The sequence below is a fragment of the Dermacentor silvarum genome, chromosome 7 (genome assembly GCF_013339745.2).
Source record: "Dermacentor silvarum isolate Dsil-2018 chromosome 7, BIME_Dsil_1.4, whole genome shotgun sequence".
NCBI classification, from domain to species: Eukaryota; Metazoa; Arthropoda; class Arachnida; order Ixodida; family Ixodidae; genus Dermacentor; species Dermacentor silvarum.
This window is the reverse complement of record NC_051160.1, coordinates 26,106,170-26,126,954: the sequence shown is the minus strand read 5'-3', so window position 1 is coordinate 26,126,954 and position 20,785 is coordinate 26,106,170. Positions and strand designations below refer to the sequence as shown.

General features: G+C 44.5%; 1 protein-coding gene across 2 annotated transcripts in view; it reads right to left on the bottom strand.

Annotated features, from left to right (window-relative positions):
* Window positions 1-18,473, bottom strand: part of LOC119457773 (calcium-independent protein kinase C) — a 45,060-nt gene extending 26,587 nt beyond the window's left edge. For both annotated transcript variants that reach the window (XM_037719467.2, XM_037719468.2), the window contains exons 1-7: window positions 17,749-18,473; window positions 12,942-12,993; window positions 8,010-8,175; window positions 6,459-6,490; window positions 5,535-5,617; window positions 4,396-4,528; window positions 2,482-2,615 (exon numbers count right to left, since the gene is read on the bottom strand). In XM_037719467.2, coding sequence (XP_037575395.1) covers window positions 2,482-2,615; window positions 4,396-4,528; window positions 5,535-5,617; window positions 6,459-6,490; window positions 8,010-8,175; window positions 12,942-12,993; window positions 17,749-18,111 — 963 coding nt within the window. In that variant the 5' untranslated portion in view covers window positions 18,112-18,473. The remainder of the gene's footprint in view (window positions 1-2,481; window positions 2,616-4,395; window positions 4,529-5,534; window positions 5,618-6,458; window positions 6,491-8,009; window positions 8,176-12,941; window positions 12,994-17,748) is intronic.
* Between the last annotated feature and the right edge of the window lie 2,312 nt (window positions 18,474-20,785).

Here is a 20,785-nt window from a genome sequence, read left to right as displayed (position 1 = left end):
ATACCAGCGACTAAATGAAATGAATGCACTATGAGCCAAAGGAACGCATTTACAAAACTGGCAGCTGCAGGCTAATGTTGAATTCCAATGGCGGAGTCGGAGCAAGTTTTTCTGCTCGTTTCGGAGCAAGTTTGTTCCAATGACAGAGTGAGGGCGGGAGTAAAATGTTCCAATGAGAGAGTCGGGGTGGATTCAGAGCGGGAGTGACTCCGTGGAGCAGGAAAAGATGCTCCGCCAAAATCGGCGGAGTGGACCGGAACTCTGCGTGACGCATTTCCTTTACCACGTTTGTCTGCCGGGGGGCGCAGCCGGTCGCGACTCGCGATGGTAATGGCGGACGACATGAACGGCTCGGCTAGTTTGGCAGAGCGTGCGGCATTGCTTCTGCTATTCGATAGTGACAGCTCCGAGTCGGAAAGCTCAAGTTCCGACACGAGCGATTTCTCGGATAGTGCCAGCGACGCTAAAACTGCCGCTTATGAGCGGGAATTCGACAGGATGTTCCGCATTCCTGCGAAGAGGTCGAAAGTAGTGAGCTTCATCGAGGACGTCCTTCAAGTTGCGAAGACACCTACCATGTTTCTCCGCATCCTGTGTGCTCACCATAGCAAACAAAAGCTGTTGCACGCTTAATTCGCAAGATATCCATTTTGCAGTTTTAAGCAGCGGGTGAACGGCGCTGAAAAGACAAGTGACCGGTGCGGCGGTGCTGGGAGCAAACAGCGGAAGGGAATGACAACACGCAAGGTATCCTGGGTAACTTGGCGCCCGAAGGATAGAACTTCCGCTTCCGCCTTGCTCCGGCGGCGCAGGTTGTGTTCCACTCGCGGATTTGGAGGCGTTGCTCTACGCCAGAGTCGAGTGCTCGCTCGCGGAGTCCGTCGGCTGCTCCGGCTCCGCCATTGGAATTCAACATAAGGCAGTGCTAACTGTTGCACCATTAAAACAGGCAGAAATGTTAGCAGTGATTCAATCTCTCCTTCCATTTGCTTTGCTAAGGGTCAGCTGCTTGAAAGGGCGCTCAGAAAGCAGCCCGTCAATTAATGAAATTGCCGCGTGGGGCCCGTAGCGCTTAAAATATTATTTAAAGGCTTCAAAAACATCAAAAAGGACAACGGGTCACCAACGGGGCAGAAAGGACACGGGCCAACCCGCACATGCGACATCAGCAACTACTGCAGCCTTTGCACCATCACAGATCTACTACGTTCATCTGCTCTATGCACGTCACCAGAATGCAGCAAAAAGGCATACTACGAAGTGCAAGCACCGCTTAGGGCAAACTCTACGGGAGAGGACTTTCCAAGAAAACGCGGGACGGGCCGCTCACAACCCATGCAGCATGACGGCCAATTACATTCCTTAAAGCGCAAAATAATGTAAAAAAATTAAATGCAGTACGAAAAAAGTTCATTAAAATTGTTCACATCTGGCAAACAATGAAGGTACTTATACACACGAGGCAATGTGTGGTTGTGTAAATGTTAAGGAAGAGGGGCACACTTATGTACACTAATGACATAAGAGACATGGCATTGTACGCCTAAGGCTAGCATAGCAGCCACAGACTGATCCATCTTGATGACTAACATATTGGAATATAGAAACGGGAATAAAAGGCATAACCAACACATACTGCTCAGAGACCCAACGAAAAGAACTTTTAAACTTCTAAAAACAACATTTTAAAACATAGTCATGAAAATACAGACGTTAGGCTTCAGAGTCGACAATATAAAAGCGAAAGGTAAGTGGGGACACCATCTTCACATTCCTGCAACAACTCAGTGATGTCAAAAATTATGGCAAAGAGTGGCTGAGAGAAGTCTACCGTTATTATTGAATGGCTAGTCAATTCAAGTCAGATCAGGCTTAACAATTCGCAAAAAGCCTGAACTTTAGGACCTCCATAGCTATTCTTCTGCACAAAAGGGACACGCAGCTAAGAAAAGCAGGCAAGTTTTGCTGGCAGTTCACGGTTATCTTGCGCTTGTGGCATCTCACATTTTGCTTGGCTTATACAGATGAAACAAAATCCAGAACCAATCAATCTATACGTCTATCAAGCTAGCTATCTATCTATATCTATCAATCGAATCTCCAAGTTCCTCTGCCGTGATTCTAGTTGGTTCTGCTGACAGATTATGATGCGTCCACATACACCTAGAGCCATGAAATTTAATTATATTGTTCATTTCAAATGCACCACCACCGCACCTGTTTGCAAAGAAGAAAAACCTGCACTGAAATCATGATAATGTATCCGGCTGACTTGAATAACATCCTTTTCAAAGCCAAGTTTCTTTTGGAACTAAAGGGCACGTAAAGGCAAGACTTCGACATTTTTGCTGACCTCGGAGGAGAACCTTATGGTTGAATTGCGACCTACCATAGCCAAAAAGGAAGTATAATGAATAATAAAAACAAAACAAGTAAACATATAAAGGAAAAGGGTGAGTTATTGGCATGCAGTTCACTCACCTTCTTCTTGCGTTTGGTAAGCTTGTCGCCGGAGATACCCATGGCGCTGAGGATCTCGGCCATTTGCTTCGGGTTGATGCCGCAGTTGTTGGCGACATTCTTCTGGCAGCGCTTGTGTACATTCATGTTGCATGCTGCAACAAATTAACATTCGCCACAATGAACATCAAGTAAACTTGTAAAGACTCGCTATAACAACACACTGTAACAATCACTGCACTTTGCATCATGACACTGGTAAAAATACATTGTTGGGCTAGATGGCTTATCATGGCTTGCCAACACCACCAAAGATCATGAAAGAAATGATAGATGTTTACCTTTGGAAAAGAGTTATGTGAAAATCGCGCATCTTATCAAATAAAGTTGCCGAGTTGTTCTAAGCAAACAATGCTAGGCCACAGCTTCAAGTTTCGTTGCAGACACATACAAAAGTGGACTCTATGATCTCACGTATGTAGTTTCATGCAGTCCAGCTGTACTACCTCAGTGTAGCTACAGTGACTCCCGTGAGATGGATTGAATGATTCAAGGGGTCTAAGGTCCCAAATAAACACTGGGTCTGTGAGAAGTGCAGTGGAGTAGGGTTCCAGATTAATTCCGACTACCTCTTGAATGTGCACCTAAATCTAAGTAAACAGCTGTTTTAGTGCGAAAGCACTACTAGCCTACCAACCTGGATTTTGCCTCTGCCTGTGTGAAGCCTCTTCATACACGCATTTCGCAAGCAGAGCATCCTCTTTTCACACATACGCCTGTGTGCGCACGTGCAAAATAAATTTGGAAGGTGAATTGGGATCGTTGTTGGGAATGTCTAAAGAAGAGATTTGTCGCACCAAGCACAGTGAACAACAATGAGCTGCAATAGAGGCAGTGGGAGTCGACCGTCGAAAAAGATGTGGCCAAGCGATTGCGACTGCAGCAACAAAGAATACAATTCATGGCATTTAAACATGCCAACGAAACTGCCAAAGAACGACAGAAGCGATTGGACAATGAAATATTACACAATCATGCCAAGCGCTGCCGAAACAGATGAACAGCGATAAGCCCGACTAGCTGCAGACATTGCATAGCAGCACCGCAAGGCCGAGGAAAGTCCACTGTTGGCAATGGCTGCGAGAGCCATCTTCAAGCCGAACTTCATCGACAACCCGTTTGGCTTTGCGTGTTCTGTGTGTGACAGACTGTGGCACAAGAAGGACTTGGACTGTGTCACGACCCCCATGTACGCGACCTTGGCTTTGGCCTTTCCTGACATTGAAGAATTCTCTTTGTTTAAGGTGTGTAGAATGTGCAAGCTTTCGCTCACCCAAAACTAAAGAGCCTTTGCACTCTGTGAGCAATGGGTACAAATATCTGCCCAAACCTGCCCACCTCCCTCCGCTCAACTGTATAGCAGAGCGCATGATTTGCTATCGCATACACTCCATGCAAGTGTGAAGGCTGCTCTACAACACTGGCCAGTACAGTGTGAAACCACAAAACAGTCTTTGTGCAAGTCTGCAATCCTCCTCTTCCTGTGTCCACCGGGTAACTCTGTACGCCTTATGTAACCCAGTGTGCATGACTATGCGCATTATGTGTGCACACAACAGTTTAACAAGACATCGTGACTGCAAGTGATTTAATTAGCAACTGGTCAAACAACACCCTAGCAATTTAGTGACTTTTCACAGCCGAAATTTAGTGACTTTTCTGTCTCACTTTAGCGACACACTTAAAAAAATTACAGCAACACTGCTTGGCTGGTCCCACGTACAGCTCTCTCCAACAACAACGCAGCACAACATGGTGTCAGAAGCGGGATCCCAACCACCCCGCAAATATGGCCAGCGCATTTAACATCCTCAACTAAATTATGTACAATTGTTTCAGGCCGAATGCGACATGTGTAATGGAACGGTGACCCACCTTCACACTGAAGGCCCTGTCTAAACAGGCCATACAGCATGGAACCACAGTGGTCGCAGAAGGTTGGCCGCTTGTAGTTGTGGACGACAAACCGATGTGGGATGTTGATGTTGAACCGGCTGCCCGCTGCCAGCTGCAGAGTTCGAAGAAAGCAACAAACATGTACCATACAGACAACACACCACTTCACCAGTACAGTGAAAATAGTTAAACAAAATGCATGTTCACAAAATACCTTAAATATTTATATGTTATTGGTACGAGTGACCATCAACAGCTTAGCACCTTTAACATGGTGCACAACACGAAAATAAAACACAAATATGCTGGTTGGTCAGAAGTAATGAGCTCAGAATTAGAAACAACACACAGGAGACTACAGAAAGGAACGAACTACAAATAGTACCTGTTTAAGTGACTCCAGTTAAAATTATGTATAAAGAATTTCCGATTTTACTTTAGAATAAATGCTAATGTCATGTCAGACTGTACACTAAGATGTTGCATCTGAGAGACTACCGTAAAATTCCGAGCAAGCAAGTCGAAATTCCCCTCAAGCAAGTCGAAATTACCGGCAAAGTTAGGGGGGGGGGGGGGGGGGGGCGCTATCCCGCAACCGCACCAGTATTTAAGACGGTGACGAAAAAATTTTCCTGCCAGAAAAAAAAAAAAAAAAAAGAATGCAGTGGGAATGGAATGCAAACTTTATTCAACATGCACTTTATTAAACCAAACATTTGTTAGTGCTGTTTATGACTCTCAAAGCCATCGAAAGAACTGCAGAAATAGCGCATCGACGCTGCACCGGCGCGTCGCCACAACCAGCGACACGAACATTGGTTATGCAGCTTCAATTGCAGGCAAAATGATGACCGCTAGGGTAAAGTGACGCGTAATGTTCACTTTATTAAAAACCATGTCCACAGTGAAACGGAGCAGCGTGGAAATTTGAAATTAACAGTGAAGCTGGGGGGGGCTCTTGCACGGGTGGGGGCGCTTGCTCGGAATTTTACAGTAGGTGACCTAGTATATAGCTAATGCTACTATGTGGAGAAAAATCGCTGATGTTCGGTGCCACTAACATTCGAGGTGAAATGATATTTCCAAAGTTGCATGCACAAAATGTGCATCCAACTTACCTCATCGTTGGTGCTGTCTTTCATGCCGGGGCATTTGGTAACCACGAACTCGTGGCACCGCTTGTGAACTACACACGTGCAAACTGCGTGGAGAACAGCCACCAGGCATGTCAGTGGTCACTCTTCCAGCTCAGCATACACTGAAGCGACGGTAGCGAGCTACTTGGTGCAAGAGCATCAAACAGCAGAACGAAAAGAGATGACAGACAAAGAAGCAGCTACTTGTACTACGCCTGGCCGTTGTAAAAGCCACACCCGCACCAATAAAGGTCGGTGTACACCTGGCACTGAAAAGTTGGCTGGAGCTTCTGGGTGCGGGGCATTTTCTTCAACGATGAAGGCTTCAGGAAGCCAATCCCCGGGGCTATAGTTTCTAACAATTAATTCCGTTTTCCATTCTTTTCGCTCAGTCATCAATGTTACTGATATGGCTCTAACGCTGCCTTACGCCCTCCTTTATAGCTGGTATTGGCCTCTCAGCGCATGGTACAGTGGCGTACAAGCAGAGCCCAAAGCCTATGACAGGGAGCAAAATGAATGGAAAATGGAATGGGTCGCTCAGCCCCAGTTTCTCTCTAAAGTCAAACTGTCCAAACAATACGCGTAAATCATCCCTTTGTAGGAGTTATGCAAACATTCACCTGTACAAGCTGAAACGTAGCACTATTTCCGATTATTATTTCCTAAAGAAGATATGTAACTAGCAAGCATACATTGCTTTAGAGGAGGATAAATGACTTATTTTAGAGGAAATGCTAGTACCGAAGCAAGCAATGTCTAGACTGACTCGCAGTTGCAACCAAAGATGCATGTCACTACATGGCCCACATCGTTTCCTTCATGCTAATCTAAACATTTCTATAGATTCCCGCTTTCAAAATAATAAATAAGATAAAATCTTTCCACACGTGAAGCCACACTTACCTTGACATTGGTACCCTTGCTTGCCTAGGCCCCTAAAAGTGGAAGTAAAGAAAGCAACTATTATTCACTATAATGTTCAAGAGGAAGCTCTTAAAACACTTGGGCAACACATAAATGCATTAACCCACCAAGTGTGCTGATTCTTAATAAATCCTTTGTATTGATACGGTGCGATTAAGGCATCATTTTAATTCCCCTTTAATATTGTGCCAGTTGCAAATAATGTGAGACTTCCATATCTTGAGGCAACAAGTTTACAGCAGCAACAAAAAACCAATTCACTTGTGCTCACACTTCCAATTTCATCATCAATCACATCATGGCTCTATTCCTAACATTCATTCTTTATCTGGATACCAGCATATGCTTGAATCCGATGTAGGTTCTGCTCAAGCAAACAAATTCTGCGGAAATCTGCAACTGGGAGCCAGCTTCACAAAAGTCAAAGCCAAACCAGATCACCTGAAACTGGATGACAACTTTGCCTTTCACAAGATTTCCACAACCTTGTGGATTTTTTACAGACCTTATTTCTTTACTCCGTGCTCTAATACTTTGAATCAAGTTGAAGATTAATTTGTTTTTGCCCTGCCACCTGGTGGCTTCCTGGTTAGTTCAGATCAGACAGGTAACTTTTTTTTGAAATTATATTCTGGGGCTTTATGTGCCAAAACCACAATATGATTATGAGGCACGCCATAGTGGGGTGACTGCGGATTAATTTTGACCACCTGAGGTTCTTTAACGTGCACCAAGCGCACGGTACACAAATGTTTGTGCATTTCGCCCTGATCGAAATGCTGCTGCGGCCGCAGCCAGAATTTAATCCCGCGCCCTCAAGCTTAGCAGTGCTACGCCAAAGCCACTACGCCATCACTGCGGATCCACAGGAGATAGTGTCAGGTAATTTCACCAGACGGGTATGGCGTTTTCTGCAACCAAGAAGCTTTCTTTGCGACAGACCCATATAATTCTTACCAATGGTGTGAAGCAAACAACGCACAAACAACTGGACACACACAAGTGCTTGTGTGTTTCCCATCCTCTGTGTGTTGTCGGCCTCATGCCACTGAAAAGAATGTACAGAAAACTGCACCGCCTTGCCCAGCAACAAGTCCTCCTAAATCAACTTAGTTTTCTGTCACCTTCCAGGTGGATCACAGCTTTCTATTTGAAAACCTTAACCTCCTGTACATGTCTTGCTCCGTGCACAGGCAATTCCTATCACACTTCAATGACATATGCCCCGAACAAAGGTATCAAGCACCACTGTGTCATTCGGCCTCATGAGAAGGTTGGAGGTCGCAATTGAAGTGGAACAAGCTTCGTCGCAGGGGCCAACGCAGGCCTTCATGCAGAAAGATGAGCGGTTCAGACTGTCATTTTTATCTCTCCTTTACTATACACTGTTACAAGCCTCGTTCCCTCGCAACATCCTCGCCTTCCTCCTTCCCAAAAGGCATGAGTACTAATAGCAGACGACACACTAATAGCAGACGACACACTAACAGCAGACGACAGCTATTTTGCTAGGGTCAACACCCTACTCACCAGATGAACTCGCGGCAGTGAGAGCAGAAGGTGGGCTGCCTCAAGATGGTGGCCATGAACTTGTGGCCGTTGACCTGGTGCACCCGACGCCGCATGGCCCCACGGCGCCGGTTGAGGCCCTGCCGCTGCTTGAACTCGCGCGGCTTCTCCGCCACCACATTTTCCGCTGCACAACGGTTAGTGGCCACTGTTTCACAACGCAGACTTCAATGTGGCAGTAGCAACTGGGTGAAACCCTCGCCCGCTACTCGAGAACTCTTTGCAAATTGGTGCAACCAGCAGCACACAGACAAGTTATGATTATATGGCAATGTTATTCCTTCCCATGCTTGGTCAGTTATGCAAGCAGCACTCTGCCCATGTTATCACAGGGCCAAGAACAGTGGATGATAAGAAAGGAATAGAATGAGCGAAAAGAATCGTTACTTAATAGGGGATATGAGAAATGTAAGTGCATTTCTCCACACATTGATTGACCTACACAAGATGGCGGACGTGACGTCACCTTAGAAGTAGAAATAAAGCAGGAGCACAGGAGCTGGTGTCGCGAATTCACCATCATCTCTTCCATACCCTATCCTTTGCAAGTCTACCCTATAGCTCAATGCTGCCACAAGCGGAAAGTTGGCCATCTTGTGTAGGTCAACTTGATGGTGTGGAAAAGTGTTTTGAATATCCCTTATTGCCAGCCTTAACCTACACTTTACTTTTTTGCTAAATGTTATAGGGGTGGATGAAAAATTTTAAAATATCACGCCATAAAGGCCACATAATGCTGAGAATTTAGATTCTTTTTTTTTTCTTGGAATACTTAGCATGTCCTTTAGTTTTAAGCTCGATGAGGAAAAAGGGGGGGAGAAAGGGGCTATTTTTCTGCAACTTTTTCACAAAACAAATGAAGGCTTACTAGTTTTGTTTGACTACTCAAGCAAAGCATGACAGTTTTTCTCTGACCACCTAAGCTTTGCACAATGCGTCAAGACCCTCGTGCTGCAGTTTTATTGGGGACTAAAAGTGCTGCACTCCCAATTGTAGCACATATACCATGAACAACTTTATTACTGTGATTCCGCCTAACTTCTGTGGTGTTACAAACATGGAAATGCCAGCAGTTTTAAAAGGACAGATCCTAGCAATACAATGCTTACACAGACACACACACAAATACGCCCATGCACACAGCAGCATTTGCACCTTTAGACATTTCAGAGAACTAAAAGAATACATAACACCAGCCCACCCCAAAACATATGCATTCATGTGATAAGCTTTAGAGACCACTATACTCAATTTCATGCATAGCAGGCAATGCTACAAAGGCCAGAGTGACTTCTGTCACTGCTCAAGTTTGCGACCAAAAAATAGTGCATCACGTATGAAAGAAATATACAGGGTGTTTAAGCGAACACTTTCAAAATTTATTTAGGGTTGCCTGTGGCAGATAGCCCAATTCTAGTTAATGAGCTGGTCTACTCGAAGAGGCGGACATTACTTGCACAAAAAACTGAAATGCATAATCGACTAATTACTAAGAATTCACTAATTAAGTTTTTAATTAATAACCTTATGGGGCATATTGCAATTTACAAATTCTAGCCATGGAGTTCGCAAGGCGATCCACTTAGAACGAATTCTCAGGATGACGCCAATTTCGAGATATTAATTACAGAACTTCGAGGAGGAATGCATTGGCGTTCCAGTTACTTTTGTGCTTCAATGCATAAAACGACGTTTTGTTAAGAAACTAACTGGAACGCCAATGCATTTCTCCCCAAAGTTCGGGAAATAATATCCCGAAACTGGTGTCATCATGAGAATTCGTTCCAAGTGGATCCGCCTTGCGAACTTCACGGCTACAACTTGTAAATTGCAATATGGGCCATCAGGTAATTAGTTAAAGAACTAATTAGTGAATTACTGTTAATTATTCGATTATGCATTTCAATTTCTTGTGCAAGTAATGTCCGCCTCTTCGAGTAGACCAGCTCATGAACTAGAATTGTGCTATCTGCCACAGGCAACCTTTAAGAATTTTTGAAAGTGTTCGCTGAAACACTCTGTATAGGTACGCATCATCTAATTCAATGTAAGATTAAGTACCATGTATCAGTCGCAAACTATGGCGTAATTATTACATGAAAGGCACTGCAGATCTGAACGTATTTACCACTGAATGAGGGCAGTGACATGTTTCTGTGAACGTTGGAGCTCACTGTATTGCAAAAATAGGTGCAGTGAGACACCTATGACTGCACTACTTGCGTAGCTTGCGAAGCACTGCCTGCTAAGTATGAAACAAAATATAGTAGCAAGGAAAGCCAAAAGAAAGAGGAGACCATGTTATGGCGTACACGCCGAAGGACAACGTAGCTGTTCGTTCAGAAATGTGCAGCAGTTGGCATACTCCCGTGCTCAAAACTCAAACTCATTAAAGAGCAATTAAAGTGTTTTATGACCATTCTGCAGGTGCATGCACCATGCTTTGCTTTTGTACCACACTTCTACTTCAATTGCCCTTTTATCCTGGTCCTTGAAACCATAAATCCAAGCGGATCTGCATGTCAAAACTAGTACAGTTGAACCTTCTTATAAAGAAGTTATGAAGTTATATAAAGATACAAAAATACCTTCGTTATATCTGATAATCGTTACAAGCACATATCGTTACACAGATATCGACAATAAAAGAAAAACGAAGAAGAAGAAGAAGAACGTAATCAGGTCTATGTGAAAGAAATGAAGCGGGGTGCCCCCGAAGGGCCAATAACGGAATTCCTTGGAATTTTGATGACCAGCTAGTCTAAATATTGCCATGGCGATACGAGGTACGGGAACAACAATAAGTTACGTATGCATGCTCTGCACCACCACGGACATGCAACCGTGCAACCGGTGTTATCACATGGAATCAATACGTTGGCTTGCTAACTTATCCAAACAAGCCAAGCCACTGGCCAACATGCATATGCTGCCAACAGACTTTTGTTACACGGGGGGGGGACCATACATGGATCCATACTCGGTTATTTCAGCTGTCAGTCTAGCCCAGGCGTCTCATCTCAGGCTCAATCGCTAATAATGCCTATAAGTGTGAATGTATTCATGGCGAGCTTCCCATAACAGCTTGCCACCAACCACTACACAGGCCGCATTGCTTAGGCTGCTAGGCCTAACCAGCACTGCTTCGTCAGAAGTCTGTAACCGAAGTTGCAGTATCGTGGCAATTGACACGGCAGCAACATTGTTTGTGGCTGCCGTGTTTGCAGCATTGCACGCACGGTTCATGCCCAAAACACCGTGCAACGTCTGAAATTTCAGTTATTGCCATTATAATCGTGTTATAGGTTTAGGTGGCGGTGCTGCAGGAATTGCGCAGGTAAAAAAATCAGGTGTCTAAAAAACCAGCCGTCGACTCCATTTAACATTTTTGCTACCAAAATATATATCTTAAGGCATGTACAACAAAAATTTGCTTTGCTATAACCGATACCGTGTCAGATCCCACATTTCCAATTTCATTATAGCAGGAAAATAACTCCATTGAAAAAAAGCATGATGAACGAAATTTCCTGACTTCGTTATATCCATGTTTGTTATAACGAAGTTCAACTGTAAAAAATAACATTGCTAACTTAGCTATCATTACCAAGGACAGCCCCGAATTAGAAGTAAATGAAAAGCTATGACTACACTCATGTAGCAGTGAGCAAAGAACCATGCTCAATGCTCCCATTAACAAGTATTGATTAATTGATTGATTGACTAGATTGAAAGGGTCAGGTTTGGTTTCATGTTCCAAAACTAAATCCAGGCTATGAGCAGCTGTAATGAAATGCTTCAAATAAATTCTGGCCATTTGAGGTTCCTTAAACACACAAAAATCTCTCTAAATTGGCCTTCTTGCATGGCACTTCTATGAAATAGCAGCGGCAGTGTTTCAGAAATAAATCTGAAACATTTTGTTTATCAGAAAGATTCCTGCAAATTGCTGATTATACTAAACATTTCCTGAACACAATCAAATGTTCTTTTAATCTTTCAGTTTTCTTTTTCCAAACAGCTGTTCCAGTTTCCAGAAGTAAGGCATGCTCTACGTGATGTCGGAAGTCATGAATGGCTTGTACATAAAAGCAGTGACAGGTCTGACATCCGTGCAGTTTAAGCGTGCCACAATTTCCGTGATAGGACTGTCAGGCATGACAGCAGAAAGAAAGGCTCACACAATAAAGTGCAAACTGACAAACCTTTCCTTTATACATTCTGCCATTTTTTTTTAAACATAGAAACGTATATAAACAAAAACTATCAGCGAACATAAAGTCATCACCTGTATCTCGGCTAACATCGCAAGTCAACTATAATGGGCTTGCTACCAATCATATTTTAATCACTGTTATTCCGACAGACAGTGCAGCAACACATCATCCCGGATGAGTCAACACAGCTGTAAGCACACTGAAAGTAGCTTTTTCAACTTTTTACACTTCTTTGTGATTAGTCTAGATATGTTTGATAAGCCTACTTTGATAAGCATGCAGTCAATTCCATACGCCTTCCATATGTTTCCCACATCAATCTTAGGAAGGCCACAAACATTTCTTTGAAGATTTTGCACAATTACCATAAAAATAGCTCATAAAGTGTGTAATTATTGAGCAGCGCAAAAATGATTTCATAAGACAGTGTCTATAGAAATTCCCACATGCATTAATTGATTCCCTAAGCTTCCCAATGAGCTGATTTATATATATGTATTTATTTATTGTAATGGAAATGTTGGCAACAAATACACTATCTTGCCGAATTTTCCACAACATTAAATCGCTGTACGAACTCCTTGAATAACCTACCGCCTTAAGAAAAGCAGAAACAAGGAGGGGGGGGGGGGGGGGCGGTATGCAATAGCAAAACATTAATTCTTTCGTGACTTACCTGAGATGAGTTCGATGACCACATGGATCTTGCCTCCGGGTTCGAGGTCAATCTGCCAAATGCAACAATATCTTTTTTTCAACCATAGTTCTCTTGTGGACCCAACACACACTATGCAACTGAATTAAAAAGTAATCAAGGCTGAAAACGCTATCTGCACAAAAACAAACTAATGCGAATAGAGGCCGACTGCATCATTGCACCCTTTGCCTTCTTTCACAACAGTGAAAAAGAAGAAAATGTTACTAATTGTATAAATTAAAATGCATGATCGACTAATTAACAAACATTCACTAATTACGTTTTTAACTAATTACCTTATGGCCCACATTGCAAGTTACAAATTCTAGCCGTGGAGTTCGCAAGGCGGATCCACTTGGAACGAATTCTCAGGATGACACGAGTTTCGACATATTAGCATCGGCATTCCAGCTACTTTTGTGCTTCAATGCATAAAACTACATTTTGTTAAGAAAGTAACTGTAGCGCCAATGCATTTCTCCACATAGTTCGGGAATTATTATCTCGAATCTGGTGTCATCCTGAGAATTCGTTCCAAGTGAATCCGCCTTGCGAACTCCTTTGCTAGAATTTGTAAACTGCAATATGGGCCATAAAGCAATTAGTTAAAAGCTTAATTATAGTCAAACTTTGTTAATTAGTAGATTATGCATTTCAATTTTTTGTGCAAGTAATGTCCACCTCTTCAAGTAGACCAGCTCATGAACTAGAACTGTGCTGTCTGCCACAGGCAACCTTTAAAAAGTTTTAGAGTGTTCGCTGAAATACCCTGTATCTGTGCAAAAGCTGCTTGATGATGCAAGCTTCAGGCCACATAGCTCTTCATAAAAACAGCATGATCATGCTAAAAAAAAAACATCATAAATTCACAGCAGAGCAGCAATGCTTTTACAGCAGCATAGCAGCAGTAAATATTATTTATGGTGTTTGTACTTTTCTTACTGTGGCATTGCTACAAAAAATATACGAGCTAACACACCATTAAAAAATGAACGTTTTTGGCACTACTCATTTCTAAAAAAATTTCAAAACATATCTTTACTACATTTAGAAAAATATTTTTTTTTTCTCTTTTTTTTTGTATGGCAGTGTTTAGGTATTCGATGTCACAATTTTTCCTCATGTTCTGCGACAATGCACACAGCTGTGTCAGCAAATCTCAAATGTTTGCACTTTGCACTCCAGAATATTATCTAAAAAGACAAGAGGTTCACAGGAAGATGGAGGCTTGAAGTCTGTTAGCTGGTTTTTTTTTTTCTGTACCCACCCAGTGTACCTAATATTGAAATTGACTGATTGATTGGTTGATTGACTGATCAACAGTGGTCGAACGAGGAATCCTCTACTGAATTCCAGCCCTTACAATTCCCTTGGAGTCGGAAAGTTTGTAAAACATGCGAGTTAGAATTTACAACAAGACTGTGATGTCGAGTTCCACCCCTCAATTTATACCTGTACTGATTTGGTCTGGTTATTTCTTTATTGTACCACTTTTGCAAGGAATTAGAATCGATAATCACTGCTTACTGTACTGTTGCTCATTATTCTTCCCGAGAAAAAGGAGTTTGCAAATTACACTGCAACAGCTTGGCCTGCCATTGACTGTTTCTCTTTCTTTCGTGGCCTCTCTGCTGGGACACTCGTACAGGATATATGCATCGCCGCAGAGAAATTCCTTCACGAATCTCATCAATTTCCTTACTAATCTCGTTGCTCATTTATTCCTTCGCTCATCCTTTCTTTTAAACATTTTTATTATTGTTCATATAGAATGACTGTTAAATAAAAAGATCTCTCTACCCTACCTGCCCCTATCATTTATTTATAATTATTATATATCTTTGAATTCATCCCTCCAATACATTTATGAAATCCACCTGACTCTTGGCCAATCCACCTGAGTTAGTAAGTGGCACTGCCTTAAAGGTTACCATCATCACCATTATCATCATAATCAAGTCTCATGCTGGAGCCAATGTTTTGACAAAGAACTTGCCCCCTGACAAAGTCCCCTTGTCTAAACGCAGCTTCCAGAGACATCCCTTGTTCAAATACTGCTATCACTCCAGGCTGTTTTGTATTCCTTGTAATGGAAACAAATTATGAAAGTGATCTATCATTCAGAGACAAAAACATCTAGCAACAAGTGCCTTTCATAGCCTACATTAAAGAAATGATGTGAAAAATTTAGACTGATAACTTTCAGGTAGAAAAATGATGCAAGGTCTAAAAGGCCCTATTCGGTATTCATCTATAGAAAACGTTGATGCCATGTCACTGGCACAACATTGAATGTCACATGACGAGACATCAAACGTATCTGGAGAGCGCTTTGTGTTAAAATTTGTAGAGCAACTGAGGCTAGAGGCTACTGGCGAAACTAGGTGCTGAAATAACTTAATGCTGACACAATGTGGTGTGCAGTGGACATTTTGAAGTTGATTTGGAGAAATTCGAGAAAAACTTGTCAGAATTTTGGGCCCTTGCTCACCGCTGTTGATGAAAGATTTGTCACTGATGTTACTACAGTCAAGTTGTCTGTTACAAAGGAAATCCGTGTGTATCAAAGCTCATCCACAATGGTCACATGATGACAGTTTTATGCACAAGTAAACTAATTCTAATGATGAAAATATTCAGAAATCTACTACAGTGGGTGCCAATTACTACTACAAATTGCTCTTCAAATAAAGGAGTTTCTAAGAGGAAAGCAGCAAGAAAGCTCTAGATATGCACTTTGGATGACAATGTGCTCAAAATATGGTAAGAACATTGCTGTTTCAAAGAACTCGGGTCATTTTCACCTGCACTACAATATATTGTCTTGTTCTCTTTGAAATTCTTTGGATTGCAAACCAGGAAAAGAAATTGAATGGAATTTTTGCAGGTTCTCAGCAAGGCAGCACCTCAATGACCAACCATGAAAATTTCTTTCCGAGGTGCTAGGAAGCTTAGGAATCGATGAACTGATTAAGTTCCGGATAGCTTGCGCTGAACATTTAATGCATGCAGTGCAAGTTTTGGGTCACAATGTCATGTTATTATTATTTTTTTTTTCTTTAATGGGCTGGGAACCTTTAAGTACTCCATATACAGATGGCCAAAATATGTGCTAGAAATGTCTCCCGTTTTCACTGAGTCTGATATGAAGGCCAGAATAAGCATCAACATTCATGGCCATGAACACATCAATGTACCAGATTTGTGATAAGCTGAGGTAGTGAAATTAATCTTTTTCTTACAATCTTTTTTATTGTTTCACGAGGGAAAGACTCAGAGGCTTCAGCAAGCTGACCACCACTGTTTTCAAGACTCAATTTTGAGAGGCAGGGTTGGTCAGCACATGAGTAAAGACAATAGTAGCAAATATAGCTGGCCTTGCCGGATTGACAGATTCAGCAAGCTGTAGAAAGACACACACACACACATACAAGAAAAACATTAGACTGGTCAACTGCTATCTTGTTGCAACCTATATTTCACGGTGATAGGCAGACCATGCTGCAATATGTGCCTTCTTAATTGGCAGCCACTTTTGATGTTATGAACAAGCATCCACGCTCAATTCAAGCTATCTGCAACAAGCTCTGTTTCTCCAGCTGACGTGCGAAGGAAGCTTTGTATAACAGCAGCACACAAGCTAGAAAAGTAACGCAGTGTATGGGCAGATATGCCCTCGAACATTTTTTTTTTTTTACCCGGGCAGCCTCGGAGCCCAATTCATTGCGTCACAAAACCCGTTCCTCTTGTGGAGGGCAACACTTAGTGCCATCTTTAAGAGCCTCACATTAGCTCACTGCTCAGAAATGCCAGAGCTCGACTTCTGCAACCGTTTTGTGCGTGTCATGGCTCGTGAATGGCGCATACCAGCCAATATAGATGGTAATATATATATGTCCCCACACGTTCCCAGAGATATGTAATGCAGTGCTAGAATGAAATGAGTCTTTATGTGGAAGACACATGCCTGCCACTTACGCAACATCAGGAGCCCATGACAGAAAATTGTGTCATATGCATACACACATGACGCGTAAAAGCGAAACCACGAATGGGCGACGCGACACGCGAAAGCCTTCCTTCGGAAGAATCAGGCCGCGCATGCAGTACACTCGACGCCGCCGGCGTAGCGTACGCGCACTACACGGCTCGAATTACTACGAGGTGGCGGCGCAGCACGGGATATCGGTCACACGCCATCGCCTGGAGACAATGGCATCGCCAGATCTTTCGCGCTCCGTCGCGCACCCGACAAATTGACCGCAATCAAGCACGCTCGGTTGAGCCTCGGCCGACACCGCGCTCTTAATTGCGGCCGCCCGTTGCAGAACGGCCTCGGTGCCTTGCGAGGAGTATATAAACACGGGGCAGAAAAGGGGGGACGGGGGAAGGGCTGGCGGCGATTTCACAAGAAGCCGCTGCCGCCTCGAGCACGGGAGAGACCTTGAGACGCTCGACGTCGCAAAGGTAAACAATAATCTCGCGATTTTGGGTCCGTGCGGCGGTGAGCGACGAGCCGATCGCTCGCACCGAGGACCGCACTCCACAACGCGTAGCGCGGCGGCCGATATATCGCGGTGCACAAACACACACAAACACGTATCGCGCGATCGGCCAGAGACCACGGTGCGGGTGGACATCGCAGCGGTGAATGGGCGTTCCGAAACGTTTCCCGATTTATCCGCCGGCGCCGGGGATCGGAGCGGCCGCGCGGCCAGCGGTGGTGGGGGGTGGGTGGGAAGGGGAGGAGAGCGATTGAAAAAGAGCCCCCCGGAATGGCGCTCACCCAAATGTCGTTCTCGTTGCTGCCTTGCTCCTTGGCCGAGTTGACCAGCTCGTCGAAGGAGACGCTGCAGTTGGCGACGAAGTCGTCCGAAGGCAGCGCCGCGTGGAACACGGTGAAGCCCAGGTTCTGGGCGCCGTGCACCTCGGCCGTGAAGTACTCGTTCCAGACGGGCTTGAAGGTCCGCTGCTTGGTGCTGGATCGGCTGATGAGGATATCATCGACATTGATGGACACGTACGGGTCTATCAGCATCAGTTGAGGCTTCGAGCCGACCACATTCGCGTGCCGCGTGGTCAAGTCTGTCGGCTTGAGTTCCACGGCTTCGCATATCTTCAGCTTGACGGTGCCCGTAAAGCTTGGCATGTCTGCGGGGAGTACTCGCTCTCTCTCCGGAGCTCTTCGGTTGGCCTCTCTGCGCGCCGGCGGTGGGTTCTTCTCCCGCAGGGCTCAGTGGCCCTCGTAGCGCCGCGATCCGCGCATACCGACGCCCGGCTCGTCGTCCGCTGCGCGGCTCGGACGTCCCCGCGGCCTCACCCGAAATCGGCAAAGACCGCCGCCGAATTACTTCGTTTCCCGGCCCCCACGAAACGGCCGATTTCGCGAGGACTAATTATGCGGGTCAAGCCAGCTATCCCACAATGCGCGAAAAAACGGCCGCGGCGCACGCGCAATGTGTCCGCGAAGCCGCAGTCGTCGGGCGCGCTCCTTTATTTTGACAGCGCACCGCCGCGCACTTCGTCCAAGAAAACCGTGCGGCGGAGTCGCGCTCTCGCAACCTTCGGCGTTCTGCTGAAATAACAGCCGCGAAACTCTGCCATAAATTACACTCTCTTGCGCCCAAACTTTAAAAGCTTAGGCGTTATCGCGCCACCTATGAACGCATTAAACAACCTTATTTTAACATTACTTTGTGTATACAATTAAATTACCTTTCTTTTGTAACACTAGATGTCGCTACAGTCTCTGAGTTACTTTTTTAAGTAAGAAATTTAGGTTGTGTTTTGAGGGGTGAAATAGCGAAGGTGTCTGCAACTATTACGTTTGAAGCGTTCTTAAGACCCGTTATGGTGGTGACGTCAGTCCCGATGTTTTTGTGATGTGCCGCGCTCGAAGGTGCGCGAAGAACGGAACGCGTCCGCCGTTGTTCGAGGGAGAGAGAAAGCGCCGATCTCGCCGTTAGGCCTCGTTTCGCTTGAGCCGTCTGCTGCTCGTCAACTCTTTAGGCACGGCTGCTCATTACAAGCCGGGTCGCCGCCTTTTTATCAACCGCAACAAAGGCGAGCGGCAGCCGTGGCGTTGTCATCGGTTTCTGCGCCTTTGCAAGACCGATTTACGCGCGCGACAGTGATATACCTGTTGGGTTTTCGGCCGGTGATCGACAAGCTATCAACAAGCGTAGTACATCGGCGCTCGCCAAAGCGAGTTGCCCCGCGTGACGCCGGAACTGTGCGGGAAAGCGGTACCGCGGGAGCTCATCTTATTTTCGCGCGAGCTGTTTGGCTGTACAGCGACTGCACGCAACGTAATTAAAACGACAATAAGCCGACATTTAAAATAGGAAGACGAACACAGGCCTGTATGAAACGTACTCAAATAAGACTGCATAAAACTTTATTACAACTATTTTTAAGAGGAACGTATATCTGCTTAATTATATCGCGCGTCTGGTACGTGCAAGCAATTGGAAGCAACAATAAACCGTCGCTCAATAAACCGAACATATATGAGCGTGCTTGAAATTTGGAATCGAACGAGGAAAAAGAAAAGGAAACGTGATCTCAGTACTTTTTTTCTTCTTTCCTATACAGAAAAACACTGCGTGTCGAATATTCGAATACATTTAATTGGCACTGCAAACTTTCCAACCTGTCTAATTAGGCGAATCATCGTCCCACACACACATTCGTACCATTTGAAGTTATTATAAACCAGCAAAAAGTCAGCTACAGGGTGGTAATCGAATAATTCAAACTGACTTAATTGTTTTCGGTACCTTGGAATTATAAGGTATATATAATTAACACCAGAAAATATACATTACTGGTAAAAAAACACGCGCCTGTTCGCAAGCACGAATGTTGGTAAAAAACGCGATCTAGCAGAACACGCAGAGGATGTTTGCACCGTCGAGTCATAGCCGAGGAAGTGTGAAAGATGACGCACGCGCACGTTATCAAGAAAGTGGTGACTTCACCACCGGAAATAAATGTAACAATTGCCTCACGGACAATACGCGCGCTTCCAGGTAAAATGCCACACGAAAGAAATAATACATCTATATTTAGAGTGAGTGAACCATATTTTTATTCGAGGTCGATAAACGTTACAAATAAGCGCGGAAAGATCGCCCGGGCGTACTAGTCGAGTGCATTCCTAGACCGAGCAGCGCCGTCATGGCAGCTTAGCGAAAGCGAATTCACGCATTCTCTTTGGCGTACGCTTAGATCATTCCCTACAATGACCACATGAGTTATACCGTTTTAATATTTCTACAATACGAGCCTTCCAATGTTAGGGCGCGTCAACGCGTTCCCGCGTTGTTGCGTCGTCTAGACATTTGGCCACGGTTGACTCACAATTGCCATCGTAGGTGGCTACTGTTGGCTTAGGCGCTTGCATCGATATGGAAGATAGCGCACGGTGCGGTCAAGCTATGTAATTTGGGATCGACAAATGACGGAGGTGCGAAGCGGTTGCGCAATTATCATGATTTGGTACGCGCGAACGCGATATCTTGGACACATATACAGCTAGCGTGCCTTCTGGTTGAAAGTGCCGCTGTACGCTGCAGCTTAAAACAAGCTCTCCCCTGAACGCACCGATGTAATTTGCGTCCGCGAGGGTCAAATCTGTCTCGACTCTCACAGCAATTGTGTTAAAACAATTGGTGTCCTGGCGTCGAGCGTGCGGCGACATCGTGGCGCCAATTGTGCCCGTTTCCTGTTTCGTCGCTGGACGCGTTACGTGGTTTCATAGACGACCTTGCAGGCACGTTAAAGCGCCACAACACAATAAAGAGACGAGGCCAGTTGACCGG